The sequence below is a fragment of the Gopherus flavomarginatus genome, chromosome 12, assembly GCF_025201925.1.
Source record: "Gopherus flavomarginatus isolate rGopFla2 chromosome 12, rGopFla2.mat.asm, whole genome shotgun sequence".
NCBI lineage: Eukaryota > Metazoa > Chordata > Testudines > Testudinidae > Gopherus > Gopherus flavomarginatus.
This window is the reverse complement of record NC_066628.1, coordinates 33,700,516-33,724,205: the sequence shown is the minus strand read 5'-3', so window position 1 is coordinate 33,724,205 and position 23,690 is coordinate 33,700,516. Positions and strand designations below refer to the sequence as shown.

Below are 23,690 nucleotides of genomic sequence, written 5' to 3'. Positions count from 1 at the left end.
GTGCCAGTCAATATCTTCTTTTAAACGTAACTAGCCACTGATGAGAATTTTGACTTATAAACAAATCCCAGAAAGCAAAAGCTGGCAGCTTCCAGCAAGAGAAGAAAAGGAAGCCAAACAGACTGAATCTGAATAGGCCGAGTCAGTGCACAAGAGGTGGGGGTGCTTTAGAATTCACACCCCTGTAGTGCACATTGCTGCCTGGAACAGACAGGTCCTATGCAACAAAAACTAATGAAAGCAGAACTGGTTGAACTGCTGTGAAATGGGAACTGCATTCAGGAAGACTAAAGTTGACTGGGCTGGTGTTGGAGGGGGAGAAAATGGAGCAAACAGACAGAATATTTGAGAAAAGCTCCGAAGCGTTGGTTTTGGAGATGAGAAGGATGAAAAGCATATCATTTGGGAGCAATAGTCATTACCTTTCAACAGTTCTAATGCTCTTCATTTCAGCCCCAAATGGAATGTCACTCTATCGGGGAATTCTCTCACTGGTAAGGTACTTACAGTAGGGTCTCAAATTAAATAGAAAGACATGAGTACACGCACACATTATTTTGATTGCATCCAAGCTAGCTAGGAAAAATGGGTTCCTTCCATACAGCAGAGTCTGCTGGCAATTTGCCAAAAGTCTGTACATGTGAATTGGTGAAATAATATAATGATTTGTTTTGCATATATAATACATTCATCTTAAGGGCCTCTACATTAAGAAGGGATTTTAACTCCTTTAATTAGGTAATCAGCTATATAAAATATGAGTATGGGGCATAAAGGTAATATTAATTAACATGAGAGATGTTTTTTAAGAGTTAAACTAGTCAGCATTGTAGTGATGCTAATATCTTTAAGATGGTCCGTATTGCGCTCTCTCTCCCATCCATCCTATTTAATTTGTGAGAAAAGGAAACTTCTATATATTTGCGTATACTTGTATACAAGTAACATTTTGGGAGATGGTAGACAATGCTTTAAAAATTAGTCTCCAACTGTAGTTTGCCATGTCACTGAGAAACTAGTGCATTCACTCACCCAGGAATTATACTCCACTTTCAGTCCTATGAAAAACATTCAAGGGGCAATAGTGAAGAGTGTCCTTGCAGCATTTCTACCCAACAGAAATCCTACAATGGTTTATTGTTAATTTACTATCTCCCTTCAAATGAGTAGTTTTTTATTCAATTTCATCAATTTTGTACTGTAATCTTTGACACTCAGACAAATTATTGTCTGAGAAGAAACTTAAGCACTTATTTCAGCACATGGTATCGGTTTTCCCGTGCTGCATACTAAAACTGCAACAATAAGAAAGATAAATGTTTTCTACACTCAGAATGATATTCGAGCTATGACACAGCTAAGTTAGCTGGCAAGGAGTCAGGGACTACTGGAAAACAGTTTCTGAGAAAAATGAGAATTAAGCAAAACTTATGGACAGAAATTTCATAAAACAGTTGTTTAGGGAGAAAAAACAGCAGGGGTCAGAGAACAATGTGAAGAGCAGAGAAGCATTCTGAAAGTGAAAACTATAACACAGCTTGCTTCCATGACAGAAAAGTCCTCTAGAGTTACTTCTTCTTGGTTAATCAAAAGGACCCTCTCATACAAGTTACATTTTACCAACATTATTAATTACAGTAGTGCCTAAGAGCCAGCTCCACTGTGCTAGGCACTGTACAAACACTGCTAATAGCTGGTCCCCGTCCCAAAGATTTTACAATCTAAATACACAAGACAGACACAGGGTGCGGGAAAGGGCACCCTGTGATGTGGCAGCAAACATCATGTTACTTGCACAAGTTGGGGGGAAGTAATTAGAAGGAGATAAGCTACATGGAAAGAAAAGGGAAGGGAGAGGGGACAATGAAAGAGGAAAGGGTGAGAGGGACAGGGCAGAGACAAGCAGATAAGAAAGACAGGTGTGGTGTGAGTGAAGCTAAAGTGAAGAGACTTCTAAGGAAAGGGGAGGGTTGGAGCAAACAGCCAATCAACATAGGGCAGAGAATGACCAGTCAAAATGGTACAAAGTTCTCTGAATGTTCAGAGGACCAAAGGTCTCTGCTTTGGCTGCTTCTGATCCTACAGTCTGAAGCCTCTCGATGGCTCCTCTCTGCAGGTTTACCTAAGGCCACACAATGGGGAGGGGTTGGAGAAAAGAGAGAGAAAGGCACTATCTGAGTACTATACCAGCTGGAGTTTGGGAGAGAGGTCTTCCCTGCACAGCTCTGGGTCCTCGAAGGAATCTTAACGCTCCACAGCAAGACAGCATTTTACATTGTGCTTTTACATTGTGCTTCACTTCAAATTTCCCAGCCCCTTCTCCTTTTCACTCGGGAGTCTCCAAATCACTTATTGGTAATGATAATTTATGTAGCACCATAAATGTTAATATCGCTGTACTTAACACAGAAAAGACAGACCCTATGACAAATGACTTTACGTCCAACACAACCTAGCTAACCCACCTAATGCCCAGCAACCAACTTCCAACAGCAACTGGCTGTAGTGACAGTGCTGACTACTCTTTGGGACGTCTCTGGAAATTACATTATTATTTTCAACAGTCCCTCTTCCAGTTTCATGGCCTTTCTATTGGATTTCTTTCTCAGGAGAGAAGCAAAGCATCAGACTCACCTGAATCAAAAAAGGCCATGCACTTAGACTGCATGTTGTGAGCTCAGAATATTCTTTAGAGCTTTTCTTTTCTGTGCCTACTAACCAGACGGTTGGCGTCACCCCACTGAATGAGCACTTATCTGCAAATTAGGCATCATGGCCTAAATTCTCAAGTAGTTAATGATGATTTTGGGTGCTTGAATTTTCAGATGCCCCGTTTGAGGCACTTCAAAGGACCTGATTTTCAGATGGTGGGCGCTCAGCACTTTCTGAACATCAAGCTCCTTTAAAGTGCCTCAAGTTAAACACCCTACAGCTGAAGTGTCCATAATCAGTAGTTACTTCTGAAAATTATTCATTTGTCAAAATGCTTAATTTGCCAATGATTAGGAGTTCATTGGAGTAACATCAAAGAGGCCCATATATCCCTACAAAACAAAATTAAGTGGAACTCAAGACACGGTAATGGCCTAATTGCTGTTATCACTATTCTTGTATTGAGGTAACACCTAGAAGCTCCATGCATGTACTAGGGCCCTGCTGTGCTAGGTGCTGTATGAATGCAGAACAAAAAGACAGTCCTCACCCCAAAGCACTTACAGTTTATGTGATACATTCATTTCTTTTACGTTCCAGTTTTAAAAACATTTGAAGAACGCTTTTCAGGTGTCAAAGATATCCTTTGAGTTGTTGCAAATCTGAACAGAACAACAGATTACAGGAAAAAAAACCTCCTCCTTTCCCATAACAGACTTGCATATTCTTTATATAGCTCACAGCCCATTTTTTCCCTGCTTTATTCAGTTTGTACTAATGTGTTCATTCAGTGCCTAGGCCACATACATTCAATATAAAAACTATTACGAGAAATGTGCAAAAAACTGGTCCTCCTAAAAAAAAAAAAAAAAAAAAAGACTCTTTCCACTACCCCCATATCCTTCTGCTCCTCCGATCTCTCCAGTAAAAGCCTGGGAGAACAAATGGGTCTTAGAGCGTGACCTGGAAGTTAAAAGGCTTGGGGTGAACAGAAGTGGCTTCCAAGTTGAGGACCTCTTGCAATTAAATCAAGGGAATGTTACTAGAGCACCTCAGCTGAACTCAACACCTCCAGTATTTGGTTAAGAGAGAGCTGCTCTCCACACTAACCGGAATCCAACACATTTAAAGCTTTATTTGTTAAAACTGACACTTTTGAATTGCACCCAGAAATGAACTGACAGCCAAGGTTCCTGGAGCAAATACTTCTCAAAATACAGATGGCAGCATTTTTCACCAGCTGACATTTCCAAGTTTAGCCTATCTTCACTCGACCCTCAAGGCACAACATGGCAACTCTCCTCATTTTTGTGGCCAAAGCCAGGATACAGGTACCCTCAGAGACCAGGCAAGCCCTGCTTAACTGGACAGAGATCAGCAAGAGCTGAACATTCACACAGCTCCCTCTTCCCAGGAACAGTTGCCTCCACAGCAGTTCCAGCCCCAGCTGGCTTAGGGAGTGGAAGACTGGAAATCAACCTTAGGGAAAAGTACTTCTTAGCCATAAAGGAGAAGGCTTTAGAAAGACAATCTTGTGAATCCTATTTAAGGAATGCTGTGGCTTTTCAGGCAGTTATTCCATGTGCCTGGCCAGTCTCAGATTAACTCACACTTGGCCATTTCTAGTCTATTTCACCATTTCTTCCTAAGTAACTAAACTTTTGTCAGAAACAGGATGAATTTTACTGCCTTCAAACCATTAATCATTAATGTGGCCTATCCACTGTCCCAGGTCACGTTACTGACTACCCACTTGAAACACATTAGGCTTAATTCTATCCTGTCATACTGTGGAATTTCAACTGGGGTAGCACTGGTTTAACTGAGAACAGGAATTGGTCTACGGAGAGTTATATAGTGAAGGTAAACTGAGAACCCTACCTGCTCGGGGTTCTACAGTCCTGTTAGCACCAACATCCATGAACACAAATCGTCCACCACCAAAATCTTCAGTGTAGTCAGACAGATAGAGCAGAGATGTATAGTCAAAGGAGCCGTAGGTTACCTAGGAAGAAAGAGAGCACATTAAATTAACTGACTCCAGTCTGGCCTCTCCAGAATGCAAACTCCAGATCCAATAGGTCTGAGGGACTTTTCCAGTTTTTCACATCTTATTTTAGACATTCACTAAAAGGCTCTCTAAAGTTGGGAACAAACTGTTCATTTCCCAGTAGCTTTAGGAAGACTATCGACCTCTGTCAGCCTAACTCCTCTAGCTATTTTTTCTCCTAGCAAAATGGATACCAGCTCCTGACCTGACATTTTGGCCTGATGTTAAAAAAGTATAGGAACACAGAGATAGAGAGACTGTATCAAGGTGAAAACTCTGCAGGGCGGGGGATGAAAAGGATTCTCACAAACTCTGACTGATTAGTTTCCCCTCTCATCTGATCACAGATAAAAGGATTATCTGGGCAACTCACCTTTCACTCCCTCACCCTTCCTCCCTTTCATCTGCTAGCATACAAGGACTCAGATGTGCTGATGATTCAGATCTTCCAAGTAGACTGACATCTGTTAGAGGAACAGATCCTCTTTTTTACTTTGTTTTGTTAAAAAAGTTCACAGATGGCTTTGGAAATAAAATGTTTTTCTACAAAGCACTGAGGACCACATGTTTTACGTTCATCACACGCTATTCCTTTTAAATGTCATAATGCCCTTCAGACTTTGTCCTTAACAATTTCTTTTTTACATTGCTAATTTTGCTTGATACCTGGGTTCAAGAGGAACAAAACAGAACTATTCAGATCAATAAATGCCTTGCAAACCCATAAACTGTCTTGACATTTCCAGTTCAATTTTTTTTTTAAGTATATGTGCACCAGTGTCAGATAAAGCCAAAATTTTGACCGAGTAGCAGTTGCATACATGAGGAATGACTATGACAGAGAGAATAAAATGAGATTTGGAGAAAATTAAGATACCAATTGGAGGATGAGGCTCTTCTTTACATTTACTTCATTTTGCTATTTTGAGCCTAAGGATTTAAAAGAAAAGTTACATCAGAAAAAACAAGCTGTATTAAAATCTAAATCTGGAGTAAGGGAAAATTTAAATTTCAGCCTTTCCCTTTATCCTCTTTGTCTAAACCACATTACAAATGCAAAGAAATGTGGCAGGGCATTAAAGAAAGTGATGTTATTAATGACATTTTAGTCCCAACACCCTGAAGGTTCATCAGCTTTTTCAGGCTAGTAATAAATCCCCACTCCATAATTCTGTCTTCCTTGCGGCCAATACTGCAGAGACACCTTCAGCTAAAAGGACATGTTTGCTTGCACTGGAGATAAGATCACAGGTTGCTTCAGGAATGGGAAGGCTGCCTCTCTCATTTCACAGCATTCAGTGCGACTTAGGGCTTGGCTACACTAGAGAGTTGCAGCACTGGTGAGGGGGTTACAGCGCTGCAACTTAGGATGTGGCCACACTTGCAAAGCATGGCCAGCGCTGCAACTCCCTGGTTGCAGCGCTGGCTGTACACCCGGTCGAGCCTCGGGTGTAGGGATTCCAGCGCTGGTGATCCAGCGCTGGTCAGCAAGTGTGGACGCCCACCAGCGCTTTTATTGACCTCCGGGGTATAAGGAGGTATCCCAGAATTCCTGTCCACAACAAACCGGAAGAAAGGGAGAGTTCGGAGTTCAGCCAAACTGCTTATTTAAAAAACAAATACAGCTCCTGTTTGCTGAGCAAGCAGAGGCAGGCAGGGGAATTACTTTGGAATGTTCACAGCTGTTTGCTTGAAGAGAGAAACAGCACTCTCACACGGCAGGGGGGGGAGGGGGAAGTCCGTGTTCAGCAGTTGCTGATCTGGTCTGACAGGTATTTAGCAGTACATAATTTGTATTTAGTGAATGAGAGAGGAGTGGGGGAAGGGGGTCAGAACTTTTAAAATGATTGAAGGTAGGCACAGTCCTTAGAACTTGCAAGGCAGGGAGCTGAGAACAGTGTCAACTCCAAAAATCCATTCTGTCTGTCTCCTCCACGCTCCCTGTCACATTTCACCCCACCCCCCTCTTTTGAAAAGCACGTTGCAGCCACTTGAATGCTGGGATAGCTGCCCACAATGCACCACTCCCAACAGCGCTGCAAGTGCTGCAAATGTGGCCACGCTGCAGCGCTGCAAAACTGTAAGTGTAGCCATACCCTTACTCTCTCTCTTCCATGCTTGCAAGTCTGAGGCTTTAGGGGCTTTCATTATGCTATACAATCAACAGTGCAGTGCTCCTCTCTCCCTCGTGATGTCCTCCATTCTCTCTCAACCCACCCCACCAACTCTGACCCTATGACCTACAAAAAAAATAAAGGCTAATGTGGCTACCTATACTTTTTCAGACACTGAAAAGGGGACATTCCTCTGACTGCAAACCAAGTTAGTATATCCAGTTCCTCCTCCTAATTTATAAACTTGAAAAAGAAATTGCAAAACCTTATTTGTCTATGTTTTCAGCAAGACCCTGGCTAGTCCTCTGCAAAACCAATTTTTCAGCAATAATGCATTTGCACCAGTGATACTAACAAGTGATACTAACCTGAGTTTTTTTATTTTTTTAAGTCAGCATGTCTATCTAACCTTTAGCAGCAAATAGCTTTTTCTATTACTGTTCTTCACGATTGCTAGCACTCAAAGGTAGATCAGTATTAAGAAGTGGTGACACTTTATAAGTGGTCACTGAATGACACTAAATTATAACAGCCTCTCTGGAATAACACAACATCCCCTGAATATCAAATGCATTTATTATCCCACTCACATTAAATATCAAAAGGCTTAATAAATTACACAAAAAAAACTCTATTCTAATTGAAACCAACTAATAAAAGTCATACCGACAACTACAGACTGATCAATTTTCAAAAGTTCTTTATGAATAATTTAACTTAAAACATATGGATCCGGCAAAGCAAAAATCATTTAGACATTTCTGCTAATTAGTTTGCACAGTCATTCAGCATGAGCCAAAGTGCACTATGTTAATCTGTACACCCTTTATAATTTGCATGCCAAAATGACAGATTTAATAGCAGATGCTAATTTAGGCCTCATGTTACTAAAACTGCTTTATTTTTTCAATGACAATATGATTAGCACATTATGAAGTGTTATATGTTAAACTAAATTACAACTGTCAAAATTAAGATATTTTGTAATGGATCCTCCTTGGTTTTTTTTTTTTTAAGTTTTGTTTATTTGCTTACTCACCAATTTGATCATTTCAGTAATGCAGAATAGGTTTCCCTGTTATCATTAGCAAGAATATAATTTTTATTTGTGTTGTGCTTCAAGATACAGATACTAATGTAAATAGGCCTGAATTTGTACCCTATCCATTTTCCAATCACATGGTGCATGGCATATAAGGAAACTGATAGATCAGTAAACTGGTTCTGAGCCCAAAATAAGAACCCCATTCAAATGCAAACCAGCTATGATGCAGAAAAACTGCCTTCTTACAGAGATGAAAACTGTGCCCCTATTGGCATTCAGATCTGTCCAGGCAGTCCCTGGAGCCCATTCAGAGCCGCACTGAACTCTCTGGAACACTCTGTACAAAACCGTAGGAAATAAAGTGCTTTCCCAGACAGCAGGTGGAGATGTGGGGCATTTTTGTTTAAAGTTCAGCACATTGCATTATCAGTAGCAGAGAGGAATGGCACACCATAAACAGCAGGGAAAGGAAGGTGGGGTACTGATTATGTTTCACAATCAATTCTTGAAAGCTTGGCATGTGGATAAGAATTATTTTCAGAGACATTCCAACACTTTAAAAAAGTCTAACAAATCTATGGTTTTAAACACTCTCCTCCCCCAATTATTCACCAAGAATTAGAGGTAAAGAACTGGTGCTTGCAGATGAAGCTGTTTATTTACAGACCCAAAATAGCAACATTTCATCATCAACCACTAATAACTGTCAGTTTTTATCATGTACCTATCATTTGATTTGATTTCTAATAGGGTCTGTGACAGGTTGGACCTCCCCTTCTGGGGTGCCAGCGGATGTGCTGGGGTCCCAAAGCCCGCCAGTCCTATCAGCCTGGGTTTTCCTTGCACTGGGTTGGTGTGTCAGGCTCTCAAACCCCTTTCCAGCACACACCCAGGCAAGGCCATACCCAGCTGCAGACACAGACTGAAATCAGCTAGGGGAATGGCCAGCACTCTAGTGCACACACCACCTGGAGTATAAACCCAAGAATAAGATTGTCTTGTGCTGTATAGAAAGATCTGCACAGCGCAAGCTCATAGAAATTCGCCCTCTCCCTCAACGTGTAGAGAGATATGCACAGCTTTTTGCCACCATTATATCAATTGCACAAACTGGGCTTTGAAATAAACAAGAAATAAGTTTATTAACTACAAAAGGTAAATCTGAAGTGATTAGAAGGGACAGCAAACAGAACAAAGCAGATTACTGAGCAAATAAAACAAAACACTCAAGCTAAGCTTAATACACTTAAGAAACAGGTTACAAAATGTAAATTGTTCACCCTAAATGTTGGTTTAGGCAGGTTGCAGAGTTTCTGTAGTTTAGAGTTCCAGTTATTTCTCTTTAGAGACTGGACCCCTGTCTGAGCCTGGACTCAGCCCCTGCCTTTCCCTTCAGGTGTTTTTAGCAATCTTCCTTCTTGAACAAGGAGGCAATGGAGAAGAGTCTTGATTGCCTTACTCCCCAGCCTTAAAAAGAATTTACATAAGGCAGGAACCCTTTGTTTCCAGTGGAAAAATATCAGCAGTGCCCAAGGTGGTACTCCGTAGCAGGTGACATCATCAGATGACCCATCAGTGTCAAAGCAACATCCCAGCAAGCACCTCAAGACGGTGGGAGATTAGTATCTTCAAAGTTCTTTGTCCTTCTTAAATGGCTCATTCAGGCTGATTGCCTACTATCTGGTGAGCGTTCCCCCAAATACACACACAGTTGTAATTGTTACAAAGTCAACATTCCTAACCTCAGATACAGAAATGATACATGCATACAAATTGGATAAACACATTCAATAGATTATAACCTTTTCAATGATACCTCACATGACCCATCTTGCATAAAACATATCTTAGTTATGCTATATTCATATCATAACAATATTTGTATGACAAATATGGGGTGTAATGTCACAGCGTCTACATTCAACAACCACCTCTCTTCTCAATCTCCAACTAACTCTCTTTTCTAGCACACTTTTCCCCCTGACTTCACTTTTGGCCCTGTCTTCTTAGCATATGTGCAACATGCCTCAAGTGGCACACAACCAGGATTCATCATCAAATTCGGACTGCAGGTTGGATCATCAGCGTCCCCAGCCCGGGCACTGATGGGAAGCATGACATGAACTCTGATCCATGTCCCTCCTTGGCCCTATAAAAATACTGAAGTATCTTTTTTATGTTCATATATGGTGCTTAAATAAATAAAAATAGTACTACATACATAGATAAATTCATTCAAGTTGCAATGTTTGGATCCTTATTTCAAACACCTCTATGTTCAAGCACCACGCTAATAAATAGGAGATGTTATCAGAGCAAAAGGTCTTCAGAAACTTTATAACAGAAACACTGAAAACAATCAGGAAGTTGCCACCATGTGCATAGACCAACTGACTAGGGGAGACTTCAGCAGAGCATTCCCAAGGATTTAAGACTGGATATTTCACTCCAGCTGAGGTAAATGTAACTTAAGGAATGTTATGGAGAGATGAAATCATCTTTTTTCCTGTTCTCTCACCTGTAGATATACCACTTAACATAAAACCACTTGAATTTGGATGCTTGTGGTATTGGTGAGCCATTAGATTTGAGATATTTCGAGGGCTTGGAACAGTAATTTTACACTCACACATTCCCTTGTGAGCTCACACACATATAAGGAATTGCAAACTTTAAATCTGTCTCAATATTGGTTTGCAAGAGTGGGTAATAATACAAAAAGTGTTTTAAAATGATTTTTGTAATAAGTAGAGTTTCATTGTATGCATCATACAAACGAGTTTATATAGCAGTATTAGAAACCCTAAGTATGCAAATGTCATGAAACAGATATCCCACCCAAAAAAATGAGATTGGCTTAAAATCATGATACTTTTTAATAATAAATAATAAATTTTAGATTCTTTTTATTTGCCTTTTGAACCTTTAAGTTACACTCTGTTTACGCTTTCCATTTTTTCTATACCAAGGTGCAAACAGTGCGACTTAGTGGTTGAAGCAGAACCAGAGGTGGTCAGGAGTCAAGCCAATGATCAGAGCCAGGAGTTAGGAATCAGGAGATTAGAGGTAGGCAGGGACTAAGGCTGGAGTGGAGCAGGCAACGGGTGGAGCAAGGGCCAGGCGAAAAGCAGGTCTTGCCCAGCTGCAGCCGTGGAGTGCATTGAGCAGCCAGTGTGCTGCTGTTGCTACATGGTTTAAATGGTGACCTGTTGGTTCTTCTGACCATTCAGGGAGTACAGTCACTTAGTGAGGGTTTATTGGGCCCAGCTGAGTTAACGTTTTTTGCCCTGCAACCCAGCTCAGAGGCACCTGTGTTCCTGACATTTTCTCTGCAACCAGAAACTAAAATGTTACCTTTTTTTTTTTTTTTTAATAAACACTGAGATTCTCATGACTCCGGAAGTTGAGGATTCAAGAGAAATCCAAATATTGCAGTAATTGGCCATGAGGAATAGTATAATCTAATCTCAAAATAAGCACTGCAAACCAGTAATACACTGAGATCAGAGAGATCTGGGGCACAAATTGTTTACAAATATTTAGATTACTTCTGTCAATGGATACCTCTGCCATGGGACAGTTATTTTTCTGCTCTATTTTATATCTACAGTCCTCCAAGAAGCATTATGAATGTTAATATTCTGCTAAAGTCTTCCTCAGTTTTGTCTGTATAACAGGAAAGACATTAAAAGCAGTAGTATACATATATACATTTGATTCTGGTTTTATATTTATTTCAATTTGGAACTGAAACAGCGGAGATCTGGAGGACCATGAAATATGTGTAAGTGAGGCCTCCTTTGCATCAAATATTTTATCTAAGCCAGCACATTGTGTTTCATACAGTGCTGTCACTTAAAACCTAGCAGATGCACAGGACGAAATCCAGGTATTTAATGGGAAGCACCACACTGTAACACACATTTTCAATTCCCTTTTGGAAAGATTTGCACTGTCACTTTTTATGCTACAATAGGCACTTGATTTGAGAATGCACAAAGGTAGGCAGCAACTTTAGCAGGAGCTGAGGGTGCTCAGTACTTTACAGGAATAGGCCCAAGAGCTGCCACTCATAGGTGGGCTAGCCATTTCCCCAAAGCTTCTGCACATCTACAAGAATCACACATTTTTACAGCTTACTAAACCCACGTTCTGGTCATCTGGTTCCAGTGAAGAGTATGTCTGGGTTATCTATTAGCGAATGTAAGATTCATAAGGAAGGGACAGTAACATGCCCTCAGTCTGAATGCAGCCCATGCTCAATAATGAGGAGTTCAATGGACTACCTCTATTTTCAAAAAATGGAATCTATTTTAGGTTTTTTTGCAGGACAATATGTGAAAGACCCAAGACACTCTTTTTTACTTTTTTTAGACCGAAGTATCACAGTTTATTTCCTATTCTAGGAAAAGGTCGAACTGTGGTCTCAAAAAATACCACTGTATGGTAACTGTTGGCAAATGCTGACTTTTTAAGAAGTGATCACTGTAGCTTCAGGAGCATGAAAAAGATAAATAATGTAGTTATCAGGGAAGAGGATTAGTCTTATGGCATGTCTACACAGTCATTTATTATGCAGCAGGCTGGTGTGTAAATCTACCTGACACTAGTGTGCCATGCACTAGCTGTCCATGTGAATGCTGCTGTTGCACACTGAAAGTTCAATCCCTAGAGTGCTCTGACCTACTGTAGTTTTAACTGCCCTTACAAAATACGAATAGCTGATAGCCTATAACTTTTCATAAGATTCCCCAGGCAGATTTTTGTATCCCCTGCCAAATGCCCAAAGATCTTTCCAAATGCAAGAGGGAGCTATGATTCCTTATTAGTACATGCTACAAGAGAGCAGCATCACAGTGTGTCTACAGTGTTTCTGCATTATTTTAATTAACAGGACAGGATGCTGAACTGTTTAAAATTCACTATAGAAGTGTGGATGGCTGGAGGGTGTTAATTTCACTTAAATGCAGTTTAAACATTAAATACATGGGGAAAAAAAACAAGCAATAGCCTATAGGAATGTATGGGTGAGATATAGGAGCATGCCCATATTTTTATATTTGCACCAGCTGCGCCCTCCAAATGTCCTTATTGACAGACAGTTAATGGGGAAAGAGAATAATTTGCACGTCAATAAACAGGGGTGTGACACGAAACAATGAATCTCCGCCTCCAAATTTTCTTCAAACTATCAAGTTGAGATGATCTTTGGTGATCCAAAATTTTGGGAATATTTTGGAAGTTATTCTGTCATATTCATTGCTGCAATAGGATGGGTTACGCCCAGTATTATCAATGCTCATGATTTTGTCATGAGTTTCCTCCTAATTACTGTTTTCCTTAAAGCCCCAGCTCCTGGAATCAAGTGAATATGTGATACTTTCAGCCTTCATTTCTTAAAGAAAAAGTAAGTTTCTAGCCCTCGTGGCTGTGAAGAAAGCTTCAAAATGTAATCCCACTGAATCCTAGAGGCTCAAAAAGCAGAAGGCAAATAAAAATCTATTATTTTTATATAATCTCATGATTTTTGAACATTTGGGGTTGACAATACCGTTCATCTCTCTCAAAAAAGGCCTATTTCTGAAATCTTGTTAAAACAATCTGCACCTAGTAAGTAATTAAATAGGATAATTTGTTCCTCTGCAAGGGGAATGCATCAGAAATCTTAAAGCACTCCTAAGTATCCCATGGAAACTGACAGGGTGACTGGCATGCTAAGCTTTCATTGATCTTTACTTAATTTTCTAGCACTCAAAAAAGCCCTTTTTTGGAATGACACTAGGAAATGCTATTGCTCTTCACTATATAGAAACTCTTGATATCTAGTTCTACAGCCTATACATTTCCCCCCGCTTTTCCAATTATAGACTGTAAATGCACAGTGAAATTTTCCAATCCTGTGCTCTGCACAGGAGATAGAAGAGATTTAAAAACACACCTCAAGCAGATTGGATTGAAGAAAATAAATCAATGGCATATCTTCCAACCTGCAAAAATTGCCTATCACATCTAGCCGTCCCTGAAATATATGTTCCGGCTTATTAACCTTTTCCTTGGAATACACCTGCACAGCTGTGAATTTTAACGATGCATTGGCAAAATAACCATAATTAATTAATTTCATTCTGTTTAAACAGATCCTGATAATTAAGGAATATATGTGAACTACTGCTCCTCTCTAAGGCCACGATCCCAAACACACCCCCAAGTAACCTTAGGCTCACAAGTGGCCCCATATCTATTGTACTTAATGGGACAACTCATGTGCATAAAGGTTTGGAGAATTGGGACATCATAAAAGATGGGGACAGGAAGGAATTATATATTAGACACCTTAAATGGGAGAGGGGAACCAAATGCTACAACAGTAACTTTGCTATGACTATGTTCCCCCAGATCCTGGATCTTGACACTGAGTTGTCAAGTCCTGTTCTATCAGCTGGTGGTGTCCACATTACCCTGCTTCTGCCAGTGATGCATGTCCTCACTAAGAATGCTTGCACTGACTTAAGTGAGGCATTGTGGGGCACGAACAGCTGCGCAGGGCTCACAGCTGGAGCCCCACACCCACCTCAGGGTGACAGCCCAAGCTGTGAGCCCAGCAGGGGCTCAAATTCATAGCACAGAGCCTACCAGCAGTGAAACTGACATTCTTGTCACTTTCCTGGCTCCACCTGTGAACCCCGCCCTGCTGCTCTGAGCCAGAGGCAGCCGTGAAACTGACAAGAATGAAAGCCAACAGCCAATGTAAGTAAGGCAGTGTGTACAGGGACACAGCATCACCCTAACTACACCAACGTAAGTGCTATGCCTCTCATGAAGATGAAGTTATGATGTTGGTGTAGCAGGCCACTTACTTAGACGAAGCAGCATTCTAGTGTAGACACCAACACAATGAGGTCAACATAAGGCAGTTTACATTGACTTAATTCTCTAGTGTAGACTAAGCCTTATCCTGAGACCAACAGAGTAATATAGATGAGCCACCAATGTGGAAGCAAGAAACAGTCTTTGAAGGACATTGAGTATGGGTGTTTGGTGGAGGTTATCTGAAACAAAAAAACAGAACAAAAACAAAAAAAAGCCCAACAAAACATGAATCTGCGTCCTGCCACAGACCAGTAGAAATACAATCAACTCCTGGAAAGCAAAATTCTCTTATTTGGGCATCTTATGGTCCAGCTAGACCAGGGGTCTCAAACTCAAAGGACCATGACGGCCACACAAGGACTAGTACATTGGCCCGAGGGCCGCATTACTGACACCTCCCCTCTGCTGCCCTCGGCCTCGTCCTTACTCCACCCCTTCCACGGAGCCTCATCCCTGCCCCACCTCTTCCCACCCCTTCCCTGCCCCCATTCCAACCCCTTCCCCGAAATCCCCACCCCAACTCTTCCCCCTCCATGCCCCTTACATATGGCACTCCTGTTAATACACCCAGAACATTAGCCTTTTTCATAACTGGCTACATCGTTGGCTCATGTTTGATTTGTGATCCACTGTAACCCCCAATCCTTTTCAGCAGTACTACTCCTTAGCCAGTTATTCCCCATTTTATAGTTGGGCTTTTGATTTTTCTTTCCTAAGAAAAGTACTTTTAAACCTGCATTTATTGAATTTCATCTTGTTGACAAATCTCAAAAACCTTGGAAGAAGAAATGTCAATGGCCAGGAGCTGATAAAAAAAATAGCTAAAAAATTAAATAGTAATATATTCAGGGAGGTAAAATGATTACCACTCAGTGGGAACAGCACTGATTAATACTTCCAAATGATAAAAATCGATGATATTAATTGGCTCCCAATCTCATTGATTGCTTCGAGCTAGGTTTCAAAACACAATACATGAAACTGGTATTTATATAATGTTACATACCAACAGACAGCTATAATAAGATCACTTCTGCAGTTGCCTACAAACTGATTGAAAATATTCCCAAGCTTAACACCTGCTTAATGGGAGACTGATTACAAGATTGGGAATGACAACAACAGAGTGGTGAAAGCAATGGGCAAGCATACCATGGTTCCCAAAATCAGAACAGCAAATGACTTCTAGGACTGTGGCTGGTGCCAGGGCTCATAATGGATGGAACACTACAGTAACTCCTCGCTTAACATGGTAATTATGTTCCTGAAAAATGCTACTTTAAGCGAAACAATATTAAGTGAATCTAATTTCCCCATAAGAATTAATTTATATATAGGGGTTAGGTTCCAGGGAATTTTTTTTTGCCAGACAAAAGACTATACACACACACATAAATACACACACACATAGTATATGTTTTAAACAAACAATTTAATACTGTACACAGCAATGATGATTGTGAAGCTTGGTTGAGGTGATGGAATTAGAGGGTGGGATATTTCCCAGGGAATGCTTTACTGACAAATGATGAACTAGCACTTGGCTGAGCCCTCAAGGGTTAACACATTATTGTTAATGTAGCCTCAAAATCTACAAGGCAGCACGAATGGAGAGAGGAGACACAGCATGGCAGAGAGACACACACACACATTCTGTGTGTGAGTGAGTGTGAGTGAGATGCACTGCCCCTTTAAGTACGCTGACTCCACTCTAAGTACACTGCCTTTTTAAGCAGATCAGCACACTGAGACAGTAGCTACTGCCAGCAAGTTCCCTTCGTCCTGAGCCCTGTCATGTCCCCCAACCCCACTCTGTGGAGATGAGGTACAAGAGCGGGGGAGGCAGAAGCATACGGAGCGGGGGAACACCCTGACATTAGCATCCCTCCCCTCGACTCACCCCCAAACAGCAAGCAGGAGACTCCTGGGAGCAGATCCAAGGCAGAGAGCAGGAGCAGCACAAAGCTGTGGGGGGAGGGACAGCTGAACTGCCTGGCAATTGATAGCCTGCTGGGCAGCTCCCACACAGGAACTTAGGGGAGCTGATGAGGGGGCTGCCTGGACACCCTGGTTCCAAGCCCCCATCAGCTAGCTCCAACAGGCTGCTCTTTCTGCAAGCTGTGGGCAGAGCAGGCGGCTGCCAAACAACATTATAAGGGAGCTTTGTGCAACTTTAAATGAGCATGTTCTCTAATTGATCAGCAACCTAACAACGGAACAGAGTTAACCGGGACAACGTTAAGTGAAGAGTTACTGTATTTCCACATAGATACACACAAGTAACTTGGAATGTTGCAGATGGAGTCATCAGGAACCAGACAGATTGTCTATGTAATGGAAGGAAATTTTGAGCAACTCTCCAAGGCATCAGAGCATACAGAGAAGACAATGTTGGAAGTGACCAAAATTTATGTGTAGCAAGAATGAAAATTAAACTTAAGAAAAATAAAACCCCCAAAAGAGGCAAGACAGTTAGCAAAAAGGAAACAGAGAAGACATTACAGCAGCAATTTCAAACTGAACTGAAGAACAGAGTATAGATTCTGTAGGACTGAGATCCACTACAAGAAGTCAACATTGACATGTCATGATCCTTTCTGCATGACGGTGTCACAGATGCTGCAATAACTGTAGTTGGTTTCCAGACATGCAAACCTAAGGTCTGGATAAGTGAGTCTATGTAGAACCGTGTAAAAGAAAGGGACAAGCCAAAGCAAACATTCACTCTTCAAAAACACCTCCAGAAAAAGCGGCAGCAAAAAAACTTGTTTAACCCAAAAGACACAGCAGTGAAAAGCAGCATGAGAAGAGAAAAGAGGAAATATATGGATAACATTGCCAAAGAAGCTGAGGCAGCTGCTGAAAGAGGTGATTGTAAGACACTTCATCAATTCAACAGCGTTCTAACTGGCAAGTTTACACCAGCCAGAGGGCCTGTTAAGGGTAACTAAGGAAAGACTTTACCAACAGAAGGAAAAAAAAAAAAAGAAAAAAAATGAGCGATGGGCAGAACACTTTCAAGAGATGTTAAAATGACCAAAGCCAAAATAAATTGTTGATTCTGACAAAGAAATTAAACACCCAGAAATAGACAGCACAATATTTCATATTGTAAAAGATGCACTAAAACTGAAAACCTCGGAAAGCTACAGGCGAAGAACAGGGAAATTCTGCACGTTTGTGCTGATGAGATCATCAGTAAAATCACCAAACTTTTCAATAACACATGGGACCAGGAACAGCTTTCAAGACAATGGAAAAATGGCATTAATTGTCAAAATACCAAAGAAAGATAATCAAAACAACTCTAACAACCGGTAAGGTGTTACACTTCTTTCAGCAACAGGCAAAGCCTTCTGCAGTATCATCTTACACAGAATAAAGGAAACAGTTGAGCTACCTGAAAAGCAGGCTGGATTTTGATCCAGTAGATCACAAATTGAGCAGATTTTCACCCTAAGAATAGTCAGGTAGGATATGGAGTAACAAAACCCACTTCTCAGAAACTTCACAGATTTGAAAAAAAACATTTGACAGTCTCCAGCCCAATTTATTCTGACATACCTTGAAGTGTTATGGTATGCCAACAAAACTAGCTAACATCATCAAGGCTTTATATCAAGGTGCAGCTTGTACAATTAAAGTAACACAGACTTGAGTGAATGGTTTAACAGACACTGGCATCAAACAAGGATGCATTTTTTCACCTCTACTGTTTGGCATTGCCATTGACTTCATTATGACTTGGTCTACACTCAAAAGTTAGGTTGACAAAACTGCATCAGTCAGGAGAGTGAACCTAACCTATGCCAACCCAACCTCCAGTGGAGATGTAGCTGTGCTGATGGAAGAATGCTTCTTTTGCATAGGTACCATTGCTCAGGGAGATGAGGTTCCCACACCGATGGAAAAACACCTGTTAGCATAGGCTGTGTCCACAGTACAGAGTTATGTCAGCATAGCTATGTCAGTGTAATGTAGACAAGCTCTTATGAGAAAAAGCGTAGACATACAACACAGGCATTGCACAACTTAAGAAGGTTTAGATTTTGCTGACAACATAACTCTTGGTGACAGCTCAACCAACATGCAAGCAAAGACCAAAAGACTGTCCAGCTGTGCAAAAAAGGCTCTTAATAATTAGTTATGAAATAACAAATCTGTGAGATCCCCAGCAACTCCCTATTCAAGTCTTACATTAGAAAGCAAAGGAATACAAGAGGTGAGTCAATCCACATATGTTGGCAGCAACCTGCAATCAAATGGGGGCTTTCCAGAAGGAAATAATGTCATGAAATAGCAAGGCAGGAGCTGCATTCACCAGTGTAAACAAGATTTGGTCATCAAAAATCTATACATTAAAGACCAAACTACAAAACTTCATCTCACATGCTGTTTCCATGTAAACAATTGGACTTGAAAGCTGGAAATCCACCAAAAGTACAGATAGATGACTAAGTGCCATGAGTACAGGGGACTGAACTACTGACCTCTCGAGGTCCCTTCCAGTCCTACTATTCTATGATTCTATAAACAAATGCCTGAGGAAAATATAAATTCATTCAATTTAATATCTGTTTTAACAAACGGTGAAATACATCAGCGTTCAGCTCCTCACCTCCAGAGTTATCTGGAAAAGGTAATGAAAACATCTGGGTCACATGTTAAGAAAGAAGCCAGAGCATCTGCCATGCTAAGGGTGTCATTGAGCAGCTGGAGGATCATGTAAAAGGTGCTCAGCAAAAGAATCCCTCCATCAAACATTACTCAGAGATAGAAAACTTATGAGACTTAACATCAGTAAGGGCATGCAAAGAGTGGCCCAGGATAGACAGGGATGGCGGAGCCTTGTTTGTGACTTAAGTGACTTTTGATGGCATGGGAAGTATTTCAGATTCAGATAACTAGTTTCTGTCCCTTTTGCATCAGTCCTGTGAAATAAGAGAGGTAGGGTTCTTTGGGAAAAAAATAAATGTGATTACGTAACAAAAGGCTGTACTGAGATGCATACACACAAGGTGACAGAACTTCACGGACAATCGTAAAATTCACATGTCCCAGCCTTAAAGTGCTTAACTTTGCAGTCTAAACATTCATTTAACATATAGGTTTTTTGCATGGAATTTTCTAGGTTTTGGGGGCTATTTTTTAAATCAATGGTAAAAATTTTCCAAAGCAACTAAACCTTTTCAAAAGTGACTTAGACACTTCAGAGTCTAAATCTAATTGAAAGTTTAATTGGTATTAGGTTTCTATATACCTAAGTCAATTCTGAGGATGGGGCTTACGTGTTTTTGAAAATGTTGCCACAATTCTTTGTGTGCAACTGAAACAATCCCTACATCATGCATCAGCAGCAGTGTTTGAACCCTGAACCTTCAGGACTGCAGTACAGACAGCTACCATTTAAGGTGCAGGCTGATGGCAGGACAAGGCTGTTGTCCCAGAAGGAAGATAGACGGTTGGGTCTAGATGCTGCATCTGGAAGGTGTCTGTCTGTCTCCTCCCCACACTCAGGAGTTCAGAGAGCTCCTACTCCATGTGCTGCCCTAGAATGGAAGGGCTTGGCTACTGGTGTCATATGCTGAATCTATAGAGTGGTTATATGGAGTCCAGTTTGTCTCTCTCCCCCTATCCCATTTCTTCCCACCCTGGGAGAGCTCTGGCCCAGTCTTCTGAGAGCAATACATGAAGAGGGTGTGATCCACTAGAGCTATGTACTGGGTCCTGAGTGGGTGAGGAGAACCCCTCCAAGTCCCCTATATACTCACCCACACTGCTACTCCAGCAGTTCCCAGTATAGTGTGCATGGGTGTGTAGGGGTGTCGATGGGAGAGCAATCGGCAGCCGATTTAGTGGGTCTTCCCTAGACCCGCTAAATCGACCCCTGGTGGATCGATCACCGCACGTCAATCCCCCAGGAAGTGGAGACAAGTCCAAAGAAACAATTGCAACTATCTTTTATAATTGAAATGTTTGACAACCTAAATATAGTGGTTGCTACCAGCTCCTCTCATAATTTCTATAGTGTGGTCTAAGCATAGAACCAATATATCTTTTAGAAAGCAACTTTTATTTCAATATAGGTCACATTTTCATATCTTATGGACTCTGGGTGACTTTCTGAGCTTGTATGCTTCAATAAAATGAATAATCATGAACAGGGTATTTTGTGACTGACATATTGTCTCAGTCATCCCAAATGGACACAATCACATCTTCATTAGTATCACAATCATGTTACCAAATTATTTACCATGACAAGAATCAGTGTATAAATTTTACATGATGCATTTAAAAACTAAGTTACACTTTTGTTGCTGTTAAATAATAGAAAAACAAAAGCCATTCAACCAGTTGCATAGCAGATCTGCTCCCTTGACAGCCCACAGTTCACCTGCAAGATGATAAATGAGGTGTGCACAAGGACACCTGGATGGGAACAGTAAAAATGCAACCCGCTGGCTGCTCTGCATGTGCATTGTCAGGATACTAATACAGAGAAGCCTTTGACAACAACTTTCAAAAAGAAAAATTCTCCTGTTGAAAATAAATTAGTTTCCATATGACAGGATAACTTGCAAATTTTAGGTGTGGCCTCAACAGACACATCTGCTGCCCAGATTAAATGACCATATTATTACTTTGCTGATGCAAAACAAATGTGGAAAATAGTAAAGAATGCAGGAGAGAAGGAACAAATATAGTGCTCAAATAATGCAAACACATGACAATTATAGTTAGTAGCTACAGAATTCAAAAATACACTCTAATGTATGAAAAGAGACAAAAAATGAACAAACAATAATTACTACAGTTACAGCTCTTTCCTCCACTGTGTCGCTCATTCAAATGAGTTAAAATAACGAGCTCATCTTGTTTTCCTTCCACACACACACAAATCCCCATTCCCCATTTCTACCTTGAAAGTTCCCCAGATTGTAATGACAGCACTCAGAGAGGGTTCTTGTGCGATTACTAGTGAGGACAGGGATAAGCATTGCCAGCATTGTCTGTTGTGTATATTTTTAAAATTAGTTTTCACTGAATTTTGGATCATTTCATGATAGAATTCACAGATGGTATTCCAACATGCTATTCACGCAACACACTCCTTTCTGGCCCAGCCTATGGAACAGAAGAAGAGTCTTAATGCAAATCGTGCCTACCAAAGCCATGGAATTCCTTCCCAGGGAGGAACCTCACTAAAGTGATATCCCAGCACAAAGACTGTGCATCACTGATGTACCACGTAAGTCTTATTTTAGAATTCAGAAGATATGGTACTGGCCTCAGCACAGGGATGAACAATTCTAGATACACTCTGAGTACCACACAGTGCTATCAACCAAAGGCCTCACAGCCTTTGCTCCCAAGTGTTGGTGGCAGGGGGCTCCTTGTTATGGATCTCACAGTTTAATTTCCTTTAGTTTTTAAATATTCTCTCCCAGCCTGTTGTCACTTTGATTAAAATACTCTTGGAATTGCAGCTATACTCTTCAAACTTATTCAGCCCACTCTGGCTCCTAGGATGATGTCCGTGACACAATCATAGAGTGCAAGGCCAGAAGGGACCACCAGATCATCTAGTCTGACCATCTAGCCCAGGGGTGGGCAAACTACAGCCCATGGGCCGGATCCAGCCCCTCAGAGCTTTGGATCTGATCCGCAGGATTGCCAACTCTGTGGCGCCATGGGCCCTGCGCTGCTCCCAGAAGCAGCCGGCACCACATCCCTGCAGCCCCTGGAGGAAGGGGGGGCAGAGGACTCTGCGTGCTGCCTTTGCCTGTGGGTACCTCCCCCATAGCTCCCATTGGCCAGGAACAGGGAACCACAGCCAATGGGAACTTCAGAGGAGGTACCCACAAGCAAGGGCAGCACATGAATCCCTCTGCTCCTCCTCCCCCAAGGGCCGCAGGGACATGGTGCCGGCTGCTTTCCTGAGCGGCACAGGGTGGAGCTGGAGGAGGGGCAGGCAGAAAGGGAGCCTGCCCTGACCCCAGTGCATGCCGCTGCCACCCCAGAGCCACTCCAGGTAAGCGGTGCTGGGCCGGATTCCACACCCCAAATCCCTCCTTTACCCTGCACCCCAACTTCCTGCTTGCACCTCAACCCCCTGCCCTGAGTCCCCACCCCCTCCTACACCCCAACCCCCTGCCCTGAGCCCCTTGCTGCACCTCGCACCTGAGCCCCCTTCCACACTCTGCACCCCTCCCTGCACCACTGCCCTGAGTCCCTTCCTGCACTGTGCAGCCCCTCCTGCACCCCAAAAATTTGCTCACCTCTGATCTAGCCTGGACATTACAGGCCGCCAACACCACCTAGAACCCACACATTAAACCCAACAACCAAAATTAGACCAAAGTATTACAGTCCACAAAGACCAGACTATTATGTGACACAAGGAGAGAACAGGAGGGACGGAGACACAGCAGTGGCTGAGGGCACCACCCCCCCAATGACATGGTGATTATTTAAGTGAGATACACCCAGGTAATGTGTTCTTGCTGGTGACGAGCATACAGCCAGGAAACAAATGGAAAGTCACCAGCTCCCATAGGAAATGTAAACTTCACCCATATTCATTTGAACAAAGTAATTGTTCATATTACTATTCTCCCATTCCGAGCACTCCTACCAAGTTCTATGAAACCCTTCCAATAGATATTTTGCAAGTTCATTGGCTGTGGAATTATATTTGTATTTTAAAAGTATTAGTCAGTCATAGTAGTCATGATAGAGGTTTGCCTTCTAATGCAACACTTGAATTGGAAGTTGCTGGGGTTCTCCAGCCCTTGGGTGGACTGAAGAAAAACTGCTTAAGAGAAGATGACCATAAAAAGAATGGCGTTTATTTTACAAGGTGGGGAAAACTCAACAGTATTTCTCCGGCACACCTTAGTTAAGAAAAAGTGTGAACATGATCAGTTTCACTTGACATAATCCAGTTTCAGAAAAA

General features: G+C 41.6%; 1 protein-coding gene across 5 annotated transcripts in view; it reads right to left on the bottom strand.

The window, feature by feature from the left end:
• Positions 1–23,690, bottom strand: part of OGFOD3 (2-oxoglutarate and iron dependent oxygenase domain containing 3) — a 90,710-nt gene that overhangs the window by 24,571 nt on the left and 42,449 nt on the right. For all 5 annotated transcript variants that reach the window (XR_007768729.1, XM_050919395.1, XM_050919398.1 and 2 more), the window contains one exon: positions 4,534–4,657. Coding sequence is in view for 4 of the 5 variants with exons in the window: in XM_050919395.1 (XP_050775352.1) it covers positions 4,534–4,657 (124 nt within the window). In the remaining variant the exon portion in view is untranslated. The remainder of the gene's footprint in view (positions 1–4,533; positions 4,658–23,690) is intronic.